The sequence below is a fragment of the Aphelocoma coerulescens genome, chromosome 3 (genome assembly GCF_041296385.1).
Source record: "Aphelocoma coerulescens isolate FSJ_1873_10779 chromosome 3, UR_Acoe_1.0, whole genome shotgun sequence".
NCBI lineage: Eukaryota > Metazoa > Chordata > Aves > Passeriformes > Corvidae > Aphelocoma > Aphelocoma coerulescens.
In genome coordinates this window covers 41,803,368-41,823,723 of record NC_091016.1, presented here as the reverse complement: position 1 = coordinate 41,823,723, position 20,356 = coordinate 41,803,368, and the positions used below count along the sequence as shown (strand labels likewise).

At 36.9% G+C, this 20,356-nt stretch overlaps 1 protein-coding gene across 11 annotated transcripts in view; it reads left to right on the top strand.

Annotated features, from left to right (window-relative positions):
- The window catches only part of SMYD3 (SET and MYND domain containing 3), a 399,187-nt gene that overhangs the window by 334,291 nt on the left and 44,540 nt on the right, over positions 1-20,356 (top strand). For all 11 annotated transcript variants that reach the window (XM_069009930.1, XM_069009940.1, XM_069009937.1 and 8 more), the window contains 2 exons: positions 14,851-14,938; positions 18,260-18,434. In XM_069009930.1, the coding sequence (XP_068866031.1) occupies positions 14,851-14,938; positions 18,260-18,434 (263 nt within the window). The remainder of the gene's footprint in view (positions 1-14,850; positions 14,939-18,259; positions 18,435-20,356) is intronic.

Genomic DNA, 20,356 nt, shown 5'->3' with positions numbered 1-20,356 from the left:
CCTTCCATCTTTCAACATTGTAATTTTTTTCCACTAAAGTGCAGTTCCAAAGACAGTGACAAATGCAGTGTGATCATTTTTCCATGACAACTTGCCTATCCCAGTTGCTTTGGGACTGCCTCAGTGTGCTCTGGTCACCACTTGGCAGCATCCAGCTGGAGCTCACTTGGGTTGTCAAGGTCCTGAAAAAGATCTGGCTGTTCTTATAAATAGATGTGAGTTGAAAGACGTATGTAAACTCTTTGCCTTTTCAGGAGATCCTTAATAGGGCAATCTGTATCAGTTTGGCCCATCAAGCTCACATTGAAAGCAAACATAGAAGTTGGGGGCGTGGCACCCTCCTGGGAGTCTGCCTTTCTGCTCATCTGAGGGGAGCAGAATCTCATTCCGTTTAGACCCAGCCATCTAAGAAGAAACCTAAATCTTCTGGCAGATGTTTTAAGCAGAAACACTTTTTTGCCACGGGAAGAGAGGGCATTCTCATCACTTTTGTAGGCTGTTGCAGCAACATTTAAGTGCCTGGATCCTTCTGGATCCTTCCTTTTAGACGTCCAGCTTCCTTAGGAGTGTTAGAACTAGCTATTACTGTTATGATTTCTTTTTTCAGATGTTGTCATTCCTGTAGCAGTCACTATTTGGTCTCTGCTGAATGACAAGCAGAAATAAGAGAAGTCTCACTCTGGATTATCAATCTAAAATAAACATAGAAGATAGAATATTCAGAGAGAAACAGCAGTAATTTAAATATAAAGCTAGATCAGAAAAATCGCTTTCCAAACACCTTTTCCTGCAGTGATTTTGGAGACACATTTTTTTCCTAAATATTTTTAGAAACCAGTCATTGCATTATCTGAGCTTGAATTTCTGAATTCTCTTGCACTGAGGTTCCTATAAGGTCTTGTATGTTTCAGCCTGTCAGGGTGGTTTCTAATAACAATAACAGCTTAGGGAACAATCTTGATTTTGGATGCCTTTTCTTGATCTGTTTATCAGTAATTTTTTTCTATTTTGCAGCATGTTCTATCTTTTAAAATGCCATTAATTAGGTAATTTGATTGAAATATGATAGGTTTCAATTCAGATCCCATAAGTCATTTAAAAAAAAAAAAGCATGTTGCAACTTTAAACTGCACTTTTCTGGACTGACTGGATTTCAATTTTCTGTATACAAAAATCTCTCTGGTTGAAGGTTGTCCACTTTGGACAATATAATATCTGCATCAAAGTCAGAATGATATTTTTTCTTAGATGTTAGAGCAGACCCTATGGGGTATGGGGACCCCACAACTCTCTTAGTGCTTCAGGCAATGGGTGAGGTTCAGGTGAGTCCAGGATGTGCACTGTATCTTTCTTCTAGATTCCTGTTCCAAATCAAGTAGAAATAGGAGCTTGGATCTTTTTCTTTCTAAGTGTATATTTTAGTGGGCTAATTTTAAAGAAAAAGTAGAAGAAAGTGAGTGGAAATAGCTTTTGCTCATTGGTTCTCTGGATGTAGTCTAAATCCCTTCCTGACAGTAAAGAATTTTATCATTTACCTTTAAAGACCCAAACCAGGACAGCAACGTTATATGGGCTGACCCTAACATCAGCCTTTGCAGGCATGCTGTATATGTTGATCCCTCCATTTTACTGTTTTATCTGCTCTTAGACTCTCAGCTTTTAGAATAAATACTCTTTTTACTCTGTACAGTCTAAAAACCTGCAAAACAGCGTAGCTGTGATTTTGATACTGCCAGGTTTATAAATAATAGCAACAGTAAAGTCAGCAAATAATCTGAATCCCACCAACACGGAGGAAGAAAAGAAGATAGAAAAGTACTCAACTGTTTATCAGCAAATTTGTCAGTTACTTGAAATAGGACACAATTTTATTAGCTCACTGAAATTTTTAGCAATATGCCATCTTCAAGTAATTTCTGCTAAAGTTTCTGTCATCTTTCAGCTCATTCCTTCTTGAAGGCTTTGTCTTGAAGACATCGCCTAAAACTAGTCCAGAGGAACATTCTTCATTCTGAATAAATGTTTTCAACTATGGTTCTTATGTTTCTCTTTCCTTCAGATTCTGAATATGCTTTCTGCATACTCCAAATTTCTGGTTCTTAATGCCATCCTGATTGTAGACTATATGCTTTATGATGCTGAACAATTTGTCTTTTCATTTTATTTCTCTTAGCCAAAAAAATTTGTCCTAATAAATCTTACATTTCTTACAGTGTATTTTTTTCTGAGATCAATTATTGTCCATACAATGCCCAGAAATCACTAGAATTAAATACTGCAAATACAGTAGGTGTAAATGCTTGGTAAAGATTAGCTTTATTGAAGTGCCTGTTGTCCCAGTTTTCTGAAAATTCCAATCAGAGGAGAGGAGTAATGACTGGTTGTGTTAAGCAGGTTTATGCACATAGAGCCCATAAGTATGATCATGGTTTTACCTTATATGGGTCAATAATGGGTTTAAAAAGTCAGGGAAAAATTTAATCTAGTAGTCCTGATTTTAATCTGGTAATCTGCCCATCATCAAATCCATGAACTAAACCATTCCCATAGCCTCTCTCAGAAGAACAGTATTCTGTGAAGCACTTCACTGTGATTGCTTTTTGTGGTGAAGTGGACATGTACCTACAGTGGACAAACACAGGTCTGAATGGGAAAAGCAATACTGTATGCATATGTATGTGCATAGGTGCGTGCATGGAACCTGCAAGGACAATTTTAAAGATTTTCCTATTTCATGAACAATATGTTCCACAACCATGGTGGTGGTTGTTTCTTTTGCTGTTATTTGTTTTGTGACCTTTGTTAAGTAATGTGAAGCCCTATTTCATATCTCCCTCCATAAACTAGGTACTCAAATGCCCATTATATAAATAACAGTTAAAAGATGAGTTATTCTTTAGTATATCTTAGTATGACACTTACTAGAAAGACTCACATTTGCTATTTCCCATATCACATTGTGGAAGTGCATCTTTCACTCTAGGCTTATTTAAATTAAGAGAGATGGCTTTCCTGCCAGCTGCCTCTAAACTTTTGGACACTTTTTGCAAGCCAAATTTTATTTTTCAGAGATTGAGTGACTGATTTAGGACCCTGTGGCATCAGGTATCATGACTTCATTCTAATTGCTTTTTGACAGTGTAATAACTCAAAGTTTAAGATCCTGGCTGAATTTGTAGGAAGCACCATAGGTGGAGAAAGACAGAATCACGCTCTTCAGTGCTTAAATCAGTTCCAGTCCTTAACTAATATCCTCTGAGGTGTATTAAAGCAAGAATGAGCTCATTTCAATAACAAGGAAGCCTATAAGGGTTTGAGAGTGTAAAACTGCAGACTAAATGCTTTGGCTTGAAATATTGCTATGATAAGCAATGTGCCATATCAGCTTCTTGCCATTAATTTAATTAATCTCACAACAATGCAATAACTAAAGCCGTAGTTGTAAATTTTGTATTTGTGAGCTCTATTCTAAGACATGAAGAGAAACTTTTTTGTGTGTAAAAGACAGCAGGCTTTAAAAGGCTGTATGTATTCCAGCTGCAAGAGTTACAGCAGAGGATTGTGTAATTTTTTTGACCCACTGCAGGATGTCCTGCTGCTTTCCATGGGATTGCTCAGTGAACTGGATGAAAGCTGTTGATTATACCATAAGCAGTGATTTGAATTGGGGACTGTAGTCAAACAGCATATCACAATTCTGCCCAAGATTTATCCGAACACCATCATTAAGAAAAATATGTTGCTGCATCATATTGATTATGGTATGAATCTTTGTCTTAGTGTGGGATATAAACTAAAGCTCCTGCACTTCCTTTGACAATATCTAGACAACAAAATTTTTGCTCTCAAAGTATTTCTAGTGTATAACTTTATGTTAAGCTTGCATCATTCCCATGCACAAAAGAAATACTTCTGAGCTTGGAGAGCTTTAGGTGTGATTCCTGCTACTGTCTAATAATACAGTACTTTGAATCTATAGGCATTTTGTATAGTGGATAAAGATACTGTGAAGTTCTGTTGCTACTACACTGTATTTGGTTAATGAAGGTGGGGGTCCATATGAAGTGAACAGTTTCTCCCCTGTCCCACACCCTGACCTGCAAAAGAAATGTTAAAATAAAGGGTTGAGGTAGCTTTTTGGAAGGGCAGCACTCATTCTTCTGACTGGGAAAAATATTTTAGAACAGTTTGTCTGTTTTCAAGCAATAATGAAGTACTTAAAGGAGAGTACTTATCAGAACATAGACAAATAGTTTACTGGTACTGTGAACTGCTTTGGAAAATTGGAAATCCAATGTAGATTATATATCACCACATTATGTTGTTGCATCAGGTTCCGTAAGCAGTTGCTTTGAGGTAATTCAAGATGTCTAAATTTCAGTACTTGTTTTGTGATGTAGGCTACCTCTCCTTGCTTTGAGTCACCTTGGCCCATCACCATTGAACGCTGAGGCATGTAAGGACTTCTAGCACTGGCAGCCAACAGGCACCAGCTGCATGGTAGCAATCCAAACAGTAAATAAAAGCCCTGAGAAATATTCAAGGGTCTTTTAATAGTTTCCATGACATTATGACGTTTTAGAGAATGTCCTTTTCACTATCTTTCCTATTTTTTTCTGAAAATGACTAAAATGTTTGTATTATTGAATCAGAACAACAGAGTAGTAGAAAGGTATTGGAAACTGTTTCAAGCACTCACTTGCCTTATGGAGTGTTTCTAGCTGCTTCCCTTAAACCCTGGAAGAACCTTTACTGGTTTAAATTCGTGTTAGTTAGGAGGTAGTCAATAGTAATTCTCCAAAGAAGAAGTTCTTGAAATTACTAAAATACCATACAGCACCTTTTTAAAATATATGCAAACCTCTTCTTTGATTATATTAAACTAATATTCATCTAGTTGGCAGTCAAATGTGTTGGCAAAATTCTAAAGGAGGAAACTCCAGGTATTGTACTCTCTTAAGGAGCTGCAGCTGTAAAAAATGAATTCAACCTCTTTTATTCATAACTTTAAAAACCTTGGAGACTCAAGAGTGTGGATTTGAGTAGTGATGCTGAATAGTCAAGAAACATACTAGTGAGTTAGGCAACCAGTTTTTATCAGCGCTCTAGGAATTGCCACTTTAACTTTTGAGATCCAGCAAATATTTTAAGGTGTAGAGTAGGTGGATCAACTATGTAATGATCTTAATCATGTTGCATGTTCTTCTCTAAGCAATCAACTTCCTGTATTTCACACCCATTCATTCAGAAAGCATATGCTGAAGTAGATACTATTTTTTTGCGTTGCAATACACATTAAAAAAACAGAATTACTATAGCTACAATTTTATCATGAGATATAGCATGCATTAAGATATTAAATTGTTTTGATATTAGTGTTCAAAAATAGTTTCTAAATTAATGTCAGTATGTCTTCAGTGAGAGCCTATAATTCAATGGGCACCAGTTCTTCAGATCACTGAAGCATAAATTGAACTTCAATACACAAGTAACTACACTTAATGAAGTATTTAGTCATTTGCATAGATATTAACTTTAATGGGATTTATATATACTTTTGAACTTAAGTACATTTTTCAATGAACTGATGAATGTGGATTGGAGTATACGTTGTGAATAACTGAAAATTCTGAGGATTTTGGACCTACAGATCTCTTCTGAGCCACTAAATGCACTCAGTGGCACTCTATATCTCCAAAGGTTGCAGAATTAAAGAATAAAGAAGATTTGCCCTTATAGCTGTCAGTTTGTGTGGTAAGAAAGACCTAGAGATTGCCTTAACAAATGTGTAATGTCTAAGACAGTCTGTGAAATACCAGTTTCACTGTTGCTAGGGATTAGGCTATCAGTATCCTTGCTCAGGTAAATGAACTACACACAGGGTTTATTTTTGTACTGATGATGGAAATTACAATGACATTAAAAACGTGACGGGAATTTTTGGGTGATCTGGCATAAGGCTCTATTTCATTCATGCTAAACTGTAAGTAATTTTCTTTGTTTTTCCTCACTTCTGGCTTTTATGACTTGATAAATAGTGAACTTTTATTTATTGCTCTTCCCACTGTCCAATCAATTTTTATTTCTGTCTGTAACCTATGCAGCTTGGATGGGAATTGTGCAGTCAGCCCTAAGCTCCTGACACAGGGAGGTTTATAAAGGCAGGGCTGTTACAGCCACAAAGCTCTGTCCTGTTTGCTCATACAACTCCCATCATCCTGACTGGGAGTAGGCATTGAGATCTTGGGCCTGCAAAGTGTCAGTCATCCCCAGGGGCCTGAGCTGTGTGTGACACAAGGATAGCCCCTGGGCAGTTATGACTCCTAAAAGACTAGCAGTATGCAAGGGACCTAGTTTAAAAATATATATGGGAAATTTTTTGGTCAGCAACCAGAATGACCAACACTTAACTGAAATGACTTCAGAATGCATTAAATACATGTGCCTCTCATTGGAGGAGTCTCCAGGCAGCAAGATGCTATGATGTAGTTTACCTCCTTAGCCCTGTGTATTGATTATATTTTGACAGATCTGTCTTTAGATACTATCTTGCTTTCTTGCAAGCATCCTTGCATAGCATCCTTTTATACTCTTTTTTCAGAGAGAAAATCCTGTCTGTAGTACTATTTGTTGAGATTTTTATCACAAAGAATGGATGTAAAACAGAAAAGCTCTAATAACAACAGTAGGTTTGTGAGCATTATTGGTATTAAAGAAGTGCCGTAGGGCTCTGATGTTTGAGACTAATGAAAACTTTGAACTTTTTTTGATGTATTTCTCTTACTACAGGAATTTATATATATGCACACTCTAAATAAGTATACACTCTAAAGATTGTTCTGACAACGCACTTAAATATTGTCACCATAGGAATCAGTTATATATAATGCTTACCAAATAATTCCAAAGTGTGTCTGTAATAACCCTGTTTTTACAGTACACAGCATTTTCATGAATGGAGTGGAAGTAATTGCAGAAGCATTGCCAGAAAAATTAATGGATGACAAAGACTGAGAGAATAATAAGCCTTTATGAGGACAGGTAAATAATACAGAGTAACTGGAATTACAGGTAAATTAGACCTATTGAAATATAATGCACCACCACTGCAAGGGTGGAGCACATGCTCTACACCTGAAAGGGGGATCTATAGCTACAATTTATTTCACCAAATCTCAGACAGCTACAGGATAAATGTCATCATCTGAGCTAGTTGCCCTAGACTTTATGGATAAAATGGAGAAGAATGAACACACTTTGACTGTTATTCACCTGACATATTTTGGAAGCCTGCTTTAGGGTAATACAAATTGTACCCTGAGGGTGTATTTTTGTCATATAGAAGGGTGGCCCAAATATCTACATTTGATCAAATAAATCTCAGCTTGGGTGTCTGAACATCAATGGAAAACATTGTGTTCTCCTCTGGCAAAGAAGGTTAATGTGACCCTTGAATCCATATAACAGGGGAGTCAATAGAAAGAATGATGTCAATTTTCTTCACTATAAAAAACATTTATGAGATTGCCTGTGTATCATACGAAATACAGAGATCTTTGAAAAGGCTGTTTAAAAATACGTGTGTCTAAAAAAAAAAATCACAGAAATGAATAGCTGAAATGGGATTACAGTGAAGAAGAATGGAGTATGACTGACAAAAATGCAATTACTATTTTGTGCTGTGCAGAATTATCAACCTGACAGATATCAGACTTGCAGCTGTAGCGATTAAGAATTGTTTGTCTGTTTGCACCTCTTACCTTATAGTTTGTCTTAATTAAATCTCAGATAGATTTATCTTAGTTCCATTTAATTTTATTAAATTAAACTGAATTCTTAAAATAGAGTTGCTGATCTTAATTTTCTCTTTATTAAAAGCATCTAAGTTTAATAAATATCCCCCAGCTGGTTTTGATGTCACTTTTAAATTTCTGAGTAAATATAGTAATGTTGTAACTAAGCTGGATAATGTTAAGCGAAGGTTATTCGTACTGCCCTGTGAAGGTGCTTATCTTTTAGCACTACTTGTATGCAGGGTCTGGGGAAACCTTCATCTTGATTTTAATGCCTAAATAGAGCACTTAAACATGAATGGTGAGAAAAAACTCCTAAATTTTCCAATATCTATATGATTTAAGAGTGTTACTAGCCTGTGCAGTTCTTACGCACTTCCAGACACTGGAGTCAGTAATCCATGAAGAGCTGGTATTGATTGTGGGAGGGAATGCAGCCTGCCTAATACTGAGCAAGGTACTGCACAGATTCAATATGGCATCCAGCTCCAATGTGTCTTATTTTACTCTGAAAATTCAAAAATAAAAAGTACAAATTCAATTTGTTCAGAATTTGAAGTTCAACCCCTCGCAAAAGCCTTACAGGGACCACAGAGTTGTTTTTGTCTGCAAATAGAGTACCTTTGGAATTGGCATGTGGCCCATCCACCCTGTTCAGAGCTGTGTGACAGAAAACACAAGGCTTCTGGTGAGGACAACCTTATGTGGGTTGCAAAGGATAGCTAAACTGGCATTTGTGGACCTGGGATTATTTTTCATGGAGCAGGGCAAGGGAGCTTTTAAAAATTCAGAAATCACATGTAAATCTTGAATCATGACAGGGCTGTGTGCACTGATAATTTCACATTCTTGTAGTTCTTAATGAAATAATTGACAAGACTGAAGGTGAGTGAATCTTCAGCTGAAGCTGTAGGCTTCTGTAAACCACAGCCTTCACAATAAGAGATGAAAATTCTTCAGTTCTGAGTTTAAACTTTATCCAGAAAATGTTTCATAGAAGATGACCTCAGATATTTTGGGAAAGCACTCAAGTGTGCTTTCTTTTGCTGTGTCTGTAGCTGCCTGCACCTGTGATTGCCCGGCAGGCCCTCGTGCCCTCTTTGCTCTGAAGCACTCCTGTCAGAAATTTGGCATAGCTGCAATATCACAGCTTGCATATCACATTTTCTCACTGACACTTTTCTTCACCTTTCTGAAAGGGAAACTTCAGAAGATCTGCAATGTCTTTACTCATTTAATGCTTTTCTATGCTGTCCAGCATAAAACAATGGGTTACTGAGTTTACTGGAAACATATATTCGGTAGCTCCTGCACTTTCAAATAGAATCAGAAATAGAAAATCATTATTTATGCTTTCAGAGCACAGTGTATCAGAGATCTGTTCTAAAATGTCATGCCCTAATTTAAATGTGTCTGAGCTCCTCTGTTCTGTTCAGATGCGCATCTGTAGTTGCTTAAATTTTTAGAAATTTTTAAAAATTAAGAAAATCGTAAGCAATGGATAACAATTTCTATGAAATGTTTAGGTACAGCTTTTAAAATGTTAAAATAATACAGTTCAGAAAGCTTAAAAGTTAAAGCTTCCACAAAAGAGAGAGAACAGATTTATCTGCTGCTATCACACAGGATTATTATTATGATGTAATAAATTTTGTGTTCAAAAGAAAGTGTTATTATTATTGTGATTTTCCTGTCTTTCAAAAATATCATACCCAATAATATTTCATATTAGACCCCTAATTTCTGTTTGAACTATGGTTTATAGGTTTTTACCCTTTGAAAAACTGACATTTGCTGGTGGTTATATTGCACTCTTTTAATCCATTTGTGTATTTAGAAGAGAAGATACTGGTCAGGGAAAACTAGTCCTTATTTTTCACCTGTCTCAGGGCAGGCCGGAAGTCCAATACCTCCTACAAAGCTTTGCTTATTTCTGCCTTTGTGGGACTGGATACTTGAATACTGAAAATAGGCATATAATGAAGATGCCCTTGGACATACTTCAAATAGGAGGAATGCTGGGAAGGAGAAAAAGAGGTATAGGGGTTACTCACCATTTGGAGTTTCCAGTCACCGCTTCTCCCTTCTCTGAAGGGAGGTGAGGAGGGCTTCATGGTTTCCTCTCTGTGGACAGTGTTGGTCTTGTTTCTCTACCTCCATCTCTGAGAAGGAGAAAGATGAGTTTTGTAGAGAGAACAAAAAATCCATGTCTTATTTCTATACTGCAAGGTAAACGTGAAAGGAGAACTAGTCCTTAATCAATCTTTCCAATATTCAGGAGAGTTTTGTAGCTACAGTGCATAACAGAAGAGCAGTGTTGGGGCTGTGGGAGACTTTTGGGGAGAGGGCAGTGGTGTTTACTGGTTAGCATGTTCTTGCTTTGGTAAGAGAAATATCTTCTCTCAGAGGACATGCTGTCCATGTGGGAATCTTTTAGATGTCAGGATTTTAAATACTGGGATGACAAAGAACAGGAAGTATAAAAAACAGAAGACTAACCAGGGGAAGAGGCGTGGTGTGAAGGAACAGGAAGGAAGGAGAAGCATTCTTCAGTACTTTGAAGATTACACTCCTTTCTAAGGAGAGTTCCATTAAGGATGGAATGTGTTCAGGACACTCAAACAGCAGAAGAGATAGGAAGAGAATGAATTCTTAGAAAGAAATACTAGAGAATGGAACAGGTGATTATTTTCAAATGCTTATTTCTGTGGTGTTTAATGTCTGTATTGTTTCAGGAGATTATGCTTTTACAATAAAACTTCCTATCGCTTAAAGCCAGAACTGCAGATCATTTTATATTTGACCAATCTTCAAACAAATTACAGTCCTCATCAGATATCCCCCAGTTTTCTTATCTCTCTCTCTTTTGTTAATGCTTTGTTACAAGTGGTTATAACTTAATTTTTACAAGTGTCACCAAAATAGAACCAAAACTGTGACTGTAATATTTAAAGCAAATATTGACATTTAGTGCTATATTGTGTTTGACAGATGATTTTTATGAACATTTACAGGATGCACTGGGCACAGCTGATCATGTTGGCTCTCCATGTTTCTCCTGAAACATAGGTTGCAATGAGCATCTACAAATTTAAAAGTCTGAAGAATCACTGGACATAAAAGCCGAAAGTATTCTGAAAGAAAAAAAAACAAACTAACGTTCTGATCTAGAAGCTATAGAAATTATGATGTTCAAGAAAGTATTTTTAAAAATTAATGTTGTTATTGAATCCTTTGTAGAGCAAAATTTCAAAATAGTGAAATTTAGGGAAAGAAAGGTAATTCTTTATAGCAGGAAAATTTTGCTTTACAGAATATTTTGCATTTGCACACTTTGAAGAGGCAAACAGATTTCCAGGGTAGAATTTTGTCTAAATTGCTTAGATGGGCCTTCATGCTTTATGTGCTCTAACCAAATTCAAGAAGATGTGAAGCTGAGAGGTTTCAGGTGTGACAAGTTTAGCTCATAGCTTGTTTTAGAAGAAGAACTGAATATTACTGGAAATTTTCATTTAGAGGACTAGAAGCAGAGATCTGATCAGTCAGGGATAAGTAGTCCAAGGGATAGGTAGTCCACAGAGATTTTCAGAAAGCTCCAGTGTAAAAATGATGAATCTCCAGGTCTGTTTTATCAAGAATGTTATAGCAGCACCTGCCATAGTATTGGAAGGAAAGAGAATTGGAATTGAAATGTTATTGCATCTCAACTCATTTTTAATGAACAATTTCTCCCTGCACATGCTTGGAGTAAGGAGAAAGCAGGTACTAGAACCCTCTCCCATCTGGAATAATTGCTCAAAATAAGTCATGCGATCAATTTTGTCTTTCCTTGTTCCCTAGATTGTCAGTTCAGCTAGCACATCTAGTGACACTTCTGCCTCCAATGGCTTGTACCTGTCTTAAGAGTATTGCAAAGTTGTGTTCTTGTCATAGAAAAGTGTGTGGTGCAGGTGTCTTTTCTGTCTTTTCTGCCTTTTCTGCTTTCCCCAAGAGCCTTCAACACTTCTGCTCTGTTTTCTGCAGCACACCTCTATGTGCAAAAGCTGAATTGTAAAGCATGCCAGTTTCAACCATCATAAAGTTGTCATGCCTTCATGTGACTAGATTATCTGGTCTGATTATTTTTTGGACCAAGACAAAAATATTTTGTTGTTCTGAGAAGAACATTGTGTTAATGTCAGTGTTAGAAATAAGGAAAATAATTAGGCAGAAGTTGCTAGCTTTTGCTTTTTTTTTCCAAAGCCTCTTCTTTTTCTTCAGCTGGTGTTCTTTCCTATAAATTAAAAAGGCCTGTCTATTGCTGGCAGCTCTGCAGACCTGGAGGTTTGACTGGGAACATGTTCTGAAAAAAGATGCTTTGAAAGGGTATTACTCCCTGGAAAGCTGTATCTCCTGTAGCTGTTAGATTGCTGCCATGCTCTTAGATTGAATTGAACCATTCAGTGTAACTTTTAATCATGTCAATTATTTTCATAATTCCAACTCCAAGGCGGCTTTGTATTTTTAGCTGGCTTAATAGTACCACTTGGCCATAACTTTCAAGGTGTTTTCCAAAGGAGAGAAACAGCTTACTTGGGAAAAGGCTATTAGGCTAGAAGGCAGTGTTCCCAGTGGCAACCTCTCCTGATTATTTTGCAGCCCCTGCTTGGCTGCCTGTTTGGAAGCAGCTTCCATGCCTTGAACTAGAGCGTTTAGTAAAGGACACAACTTCTTTCATGTGTGGAAATCTGATGAAGAACAGTAGAAGTGTAAAATGCCAAGCTAGCCATGTCTTTGCTTATTCTTGCATCAGCCAATCCCTAAAATTCCTCATCTTGGGAACACAGAAAACATCTCATTGAAACCTGTGACTTAAATGCTTCCCAGAGCCGGGCATCCTGCCCAGCTCCCTCCATCCTAAACTCTCATACAAAAGGGATAAAGACCATGAACCCAGAGAGGGCTGGGAGATTACTGGTCCAACAGACACTCTCTATTCTCTACCTGGGTATGAAGCCAGCGTTGACTTAACCCTGTGCACTAGTTTGAAGGCTGGAAACCCCAACCTTGCCCTGCTTTGTGTTGTTAATGAAATGCTAGAAGACAACAGTAAGCAAATCAAAAAGCTTCACTAGACAGCGAAAAATTAATCCCATCATAGTGAACACTTTAGTCATTCATCCATCAGTCTTGCTGTGTGCAAATTGAGCCCTAATGATGCATCAGTCTTTGGCCTTGCTGCTTAGTTGTTTTCCTTCTTTCACTTGTAAATCTCTCTCAATTCCCATATTTCTGAGGTTTTGGTTGCTAGGCTTACAGCATGTTAGAGAAACACTCTGAATGATACTTGGGCCAGTGAGAAAAGATAACTTAAAACAATTTTTCTGGTTTGGTAGCTCCTTAAATGGAAAATTTCACGTCATTATTAATATCTTATAGGCTGGATTTATTTTTTAGATCAGTCAATGAGCAGCACTTGGTCCACAAAGGCATTTTAGAGAGATTTGCAGGTTAACCGGCTGCGTTCAGGAGTAGATGTAGTCCCCTAAAAATCAGTAGAGGTTACGTTGGCACTAAGACATTCAGTATCTATCTACTGCAAAGCTGGAAGAGGGCTGGGCAGGTTCAGTGTGCTGATAAAATTTCTGTGATATGAGCGGGTTTGTCCTAACATTCCCCTTGTGCCTTTTGGTGGCAAATTCATCTCTGCACAAAATTATTTCCAGGTGATCATTTTGATCAGAGAACTGATTGTAAGGGAAGTTCATGTTCAAAATGCAGTGGGGTCAGGCCGCCCTCCTTGTAAGGCCCTACAGAGGGGTAGGGCAGCTGAGAACAACCTTGATTTAATCTTGATTTAATCATCCCAAGAATCCACAGAGGTCTGCTGCTTCATGAAGCAGATGGAAAGACAAAACTGCAAATTAAATGTGAAACTGCTGATTCTTACTGTAAATATTTCTGAATTTATGGCAAATGTGCAGCAGTGGAATAAGAAAATGGTGCAATTCTAGGCATTTATAGATTATGGGCTTCAGTGGAGGTACTTCTGTGATTCCTGGTGAGCACCTGTTGGTTACAAAGTGCTTGGTTAGATTTTAGCATACTTTCTCTGTTCCTCTGCAGGCCTCTACCCCTGCTGAAGGCTGATCTTTTTAGAACTGTATTTAAAACACTCCTGAAAGACTTTGCACTTAAAAAACCTCTTCTGCAAAGTAGTAGGGCCTTTTATAAGGGGAGAGAGGTAATGAACTGTAGTGTAATACAGGCCAGATTTTTAAAGGTATTTAAGTGCTGTAGCAATGGAAATTGAAGAACTAGATGCTTTTGGAAATCCCTCAAGATGCTTAACTGTGTCTGTAGATGCTTTAATAAATTTGTTCCAAGTGGTTTGCCTAAGGTTCAGTTAGTCACTGCTAGAGAGTTGAAATGGGAAACTTTCTCTTTACTGCTGTAGCCATTAATCATTTTTGCTTTTTTTATGACAAAGCGATGGGAAAATGTAGCTGTTCGTAGAATCTGATGGAATAGGGAAGAAATACTAAGGAGTTATAAAATGAAAGTTCAGCTTTTTTCTGAGTTGTAGACTTCTCCTGTAACCTTATGTTTATAACTGTAATGGATGAATGTAGACTCCCACTGTTTGTCTTTATAATCACCATGCAGTTAATCAAAATTATTTGCTAAATTCTTCCTACAGTGTGCTTAAGAGAAGTCTTAGGGAGCAGGTCTCTGAAAGAATTTGATCTCCTCAATGCATTTTGATAGTAAAAATTACATGCTATTATTTCTTTTTTTCTGTTTGATCATAGTCCTTGTTGCAAACTTAATATCTGATTTGAGTGTTTAATGTTTCCAACTTTGCATTCATTTTTCTTTATATCATCTCATTTACTTACGAAGACAGAGTGAGTATGAATTCCAGGTGAAATGGGGTTTTTTGTGTTTACAAAAAATTGCAATACAGTCTCCACAAGTAGGTTTTAACAGTGAAATCCTTTTACCCTATTTTTCATCATTACTTCATATTCTCATTTTACTGTTTTTCTCATTAAATGCATTTGTTTCCATTAACCAGGATGCTGAGAAATTGGCCGGTGAAGACCATGCCTGGAAAGCAGTCAAAGATGCTGTAAATGAAGTGAGATATCCAAAATCAAAAGAAGGTATCCTTTCAGTGACAGGCTACAGTCTGTCATTCAGCTGTGAAAAGAGCCCCTTAGTACACAGTTTCTCTTGAGATTAATTTCCTTACATTTACATTCTTTTTATTGTAATGTTTTTTAATTCATTCGATGTTTAAAATGTGTAATATTCTTAATTGTATTAATAGTAGAGTCTCTGATTACTTGGAATGGAACTGCTTCATGGCAGGAATAGTAACTACCAAGCACATAAAGGGATATTTTGGCTCTTCTTTATATTTGTGCTATCACAGCCCACCATTTCATATAAATCCACTTCTAAATGAAAGAAAGCTTAATCTGGAATGTTGTTAAATTCTTTGTTCTGTTACTCTCAGTGTGAACATTTACAGGTTCTCATTCTTTGCACATCAATGACAATAACAAGGAAATAATCACAGTCAGGTTCACAGCAGACATTATAGCATCATTAAAATAAGATTTAATAATATATAATAATAATTGGTAATTAAGCAAATTGAATGAAATTATCTTGCACTAATAAACAGAACTGGAGTCTAATGGCTGTCATGTAGATATTCAGTCCAATTAAAGAAATTAGTGAACAGCAGCAACCAAGAAAAGATGAACAGAAGAGAGGTTGAGACTTTTACTAGGATAGTATGGGTTTATTGAGCTCTTTCTTGTCTTGGTCTATTTGGTGGAATTTCCCTGACTGGGAATTTGGCCCATTGTGGCAAGATGCCTTGCCTTTTTGAGAAACATGGGTTTTCTCTCAAGCTGGAAAGAATTTAATCTTCCAGTACTCCTTTTCGGCAGCATGAAAAACAAGTTTGCATAATTATATTCCAGGCTGGAAACAAGTGATCACAATTTACACAGTAACAAAAAACCCAACCCATTACACTGAGTTTGTTTCTTTCTAATCCAGAGAGATTAATTTTTTAACAAAGGGGAAACACTCATCTCACCTTGCTTTAATTTCACATAGTTTCTAGTCTGTTTTAAGTTCCTCTGTAGTCACTGGATTGAAACAGACAGTACTGAAATAGATCTTCAGGGCCCATGATTCAACCTGCATGTTAAATTATAGATATGCAGCCTGAAGTTGCAATAGTTCTTATACTGAAACTATGCAGTCAGAATACTGGTCCTATTTAATGCTCCTGTATTTAATTGCAGGAAAAATTGCATTAATGTATTTTGCAAGTGTCTTTAATTAAGATTACTGATTTAACTGATAATTAAAAATTAATCAAATGCATGGTAATATAATATATCAGGACTGGTTGGAAAAATCTATTCTTGTTGTCTGTTCAGCTTCTGTTCTCAGTCATGGGCTATTTGAAATGTGTCATCTTTACTTCCACATTTACTGCACCACAATACCAGTGCTAACTGACATGTGGTGATGAGTTCAGTACTTGAAGAGGGAACTTGACTTTTTTCCACTTGCCAATAATGAGTAGAAAACCTTCCTGGCAGACTGAGGCACACAGTTATTAGTTCCTGCATATATATATTTTTTTTAACAAATTAAACCAACAGTTTCTACAGTAGAGAACGTTGGTGACTACCACAGTCTGACCTACTGATTGTAACTGATGCAGTGTTGTAGTGCTAAATCCACTGTTAGATCTGCTTGAGGCAGTCCTCCTCTACTCCTGGGCAGATGCAGGACAGGCAGGTCTTTGGTACTTTTGCAGCTGATGGCAGGTTTTCTAGCTTGCAGTTTTATATACCTGCAAATTTGGTCCAAACAGGTTTTGTTTTATAGCGCATCTGCTATTAGATGATAGTGAGTGAACAAAGCAGAATAATAAGAAGTAAAAGCAGACATACTGTGCATCAGCTAAAATGGTAATCTTTCAAGAAAGTCAGTGGTTTGTACTTTCTACAAAAATTGTATCAAGTGGAAATAACATCCCTCATTCTTCTGTTTTTCTGTCCTTAATCAGTTGTAAAGAATACATGGATGTTTGCCAAAGATATAAAGGTTAAGGTGCAATTTTATAATAACACATTCCTTCCCTTATATGGCTCTTTCAATCCAAGGGCATGAGAGCAATTCACAAATAATTAGTTTAGCCTTGTAACAGCCATGCTATAAATCCTGGCCCATGGCGGTCACATTCTTAAATTTAAGTATGTAAATATTCCCATGTTCAAGACGGACTAATTACTTCATCACAGGTTTGTCATTGTACACTTTAAATTCATTGCTGGATTAATGTGAATAGTACTTGGAGTAATTAGTGAAGATAACTAACTGCTGAACTTCCTTGAGCTGATTGTGTGGAAAGGGCTATAATACAATCAATGTTATTACTTCTCTTACTGTAAGTCTAATTTTTTCTTTATTTCATTTTTTCTTACTTATGTGAGTGGTATCTTTTTGGTGTTTAGAGTGCTTGCGTTCTGGGACTCCCAGGGGTGCAATCAGAGGTGGTAATACTCATTTGAAAAATGCAGATATTGGGGTTCAGATTAGGTGTGGTCAGAGAGAGAAGAATCTGGTCCACAGAGAAGTCAAATCAGTGTAGAATGTAATGAGAAAAGTGATGTGTGCTAAGTAATATCCAAAAAAAGTGAAAGCAAGGTTATCTTTCCTCCATTCCGAGCTCACAAAAAAATCTTCTTGTAGCATTGAAGGTGAAAATCTCATTTACTGCCAAGATCATTAGTCCTGAATTACAGTTAGACATCAAAACTGTGATGCTTTTCTTTCTCATGTATGAAACATGCAGCTGTACATGAAAAAAAATCACAGTGCTCTTTATGACTGGTTCAAGGAGAAAGAAAATGAATTAATTTTAAGAAAAGGTTCTAATTTCATGAGAATTCTAAACAAAATTTTGAGCAACTTAAAAGAATGAGTCATTATATATGTATATATATATATACACACACACACACACACACACACACACATATAAAATCTTTTTTTAGTGCTGGGACTTTTTTAAAGACACATTTCCATGGACTCTTGCCCCTGGCTTTAAGAACTATAGTATCTTAAGTGAATAATGTTTCAGTACCTAAATAAAAGTTATATGAATTTCTGTTATGTATTAAAATATCCTTGCAATTTGCCCTCTTTCTTTTACCATTTATTGCTAAAATACTGCCTTCTTTAGAAAATGTTTTGCTACATATAAATGAAGCACAGTTACCTAAACTACCACTTCTCTATTTAAGTATTTTCAAGAATTGTAGCAGAGTCTGGAATGATGGTAACTTTTCTGTTTTAATGCTTTGTAGCTCTTACTCCTTGCTAAATAGCATTTAGAAGTTGTATTTTTATTTGATTGAATATATTTCTTTAACTAAGGCCAATAACAGAATGGAAGCATGTTCTGGCAAGATGCCAGAATCTCTTGAGCAGCAACGAGGGTCATCTACCAGATACAAATATCTATCAGCTGAAAATGCTTGACTGTGCCATGGATGCCTGTATCAACCTTGAATCTTGGGAAGAAGCATTGTATTATGGCAGCAGGACTCTGGAACCATACAGGTAAGGGGTGTAATTGGTTCAGCTGCTTTCAAAGATGGGGGAGAGCTGGCTGTCTCATTAAAAGCGAAGACTGCACTTCATCTTGATGCTTCTTGCTGTTTTTATTTCTTGTGTATATCTTGCATTGATTTCTAGGTTAATGAATGAGGCAGAACTCTCATTCTGCTTTCACAGTCAGGCTGAAAGCAAATAAAAGGATAACAGGAACTATAATAATAAAAGCTGGTTATTATCTCCTTGCTTTTTCACATGTTCAGATGCTGCCACATCCCTGGTCAGAAGCCAAATTTCAGGCTCCATTGGCACGAGGTTACCAGTGTTTAGGGTGAAAGTGAGGGACAGGTCGCTGGTTTAAATAATGTGTATTCTCCATATACTCTATGCATAGAATTTACAGGAAGAATAAAAAAATCTTGCAAAATGCAATTTCAACTGGAAATTAAAAAGCTCCTGGTCCTTATCTTAGGAAGAGGTCAAGGTGGTGAAATACTTGTTTCTCTTCTCACCTGGTCAGTACTTTCTCCTGTGCTATGTGCTGGGAGAGTTTCTGAGTCTGATGGTCATTTGTTGATAAGGAAGGATAGCCTAGGAGATCATACATCATGTGGTAAGGCTTGAAATTGATTGGAACCTGGGCTGTAATGCAACTTTGGTCATCTAGTAGAGAAAGGGCAGGTGCTTCTGCTTCTCTAAAAGCTTTAAGACTCACATCTTTGGGTTCTGAATAGTTCCATTGTTTGTAACTAAGTGTAAATCTGTGCTGAGTGTCCAGAGATAATGCCATTCACACACGAATATTCATTCTTGGTGAGGTATTTCTTAGAGCATCTGTTTCTTCTCTTGGTGCGCACCACATGATGTTTCAGTGCAACATGTGATGTTGAGAAGTGTGAGGGGTGTGCTAGAGCTGAACAATATGCTCTGCTGTCAATATGAACATTTCAGATGTTACATATTTTCCTTAATCAAATGGAGATGCCATCAGCATTCAGCATTTCACCTGAGGAAATTCCACATGGCAGCCTGTTTCTGAATAAAACTCAGGGCTTCACTTGAAGAACATAGTGTTCCAGAGCTTTCACTAAAAAGTGATTGTTGATAAAACCTGCATAGGCTATGGTACATCACAGCTGTGGAGTAGCTCTGGGTTCATAATGACTATTCCTTTTCATAGAAGAGGACATGAGTGCCTACAAATTTTCACATTTCTTCAGGCTGAAATTCACGTTGTGCATGTCCCACTTAACCTTTTAAACAGGGCTTGTGTAGTACTGCAGCAGTACATGCTTCCTGCAAGTGTTCTACCTTGTGGCACACTTCAGATGAACAGAGTAGTCTGCCTGTTTAAATATTCCCTTATTAAGTAAAAAACCCAAAGCTCACTTGTTTTAGGTTGGCTTGGTTTTTTTATAACTTGTTAACTCAGTTCTTCACAACTGAAAATGGAGCATTTTTTTCTGCAGACATTTCTGAGAGCAGAGATTACAGTGAGACCAAGTGCAAATTTACCAGATAATTTAATAAAGCTTTCTCTGTTTTGCTTGCTGAAGTGTACCATAGTTTTCAAGCTGTTTAATGCAGCAGTTTGGAGATGAAGAAAAGGATTCGACTGTGCATCCAGTTAGTATCTCTTAAGGTAGTAATTATTTACATTAGATATTTGACTTTTTTTGCACCTTGTAGAGCTTGTCCTTATTCTCTCCTCACCCGAAAGCATTATTTAAGAGAGATTTTCAGTTTTTTCTTTTTCGTTATACCTTCAAGTCATCACTACAAGCTTTGACACACCTGAAACAAAATCTTCAGTTTCTCATTACAGCAAATTGTGCCCTAAGCAGCAGGAGAGAAAATCCTAGGAAATCCTTTGGGATACATTGAATTTCTCCTGTTGAATCAATCTACTGCTTGGCTGCTCCTGCAGT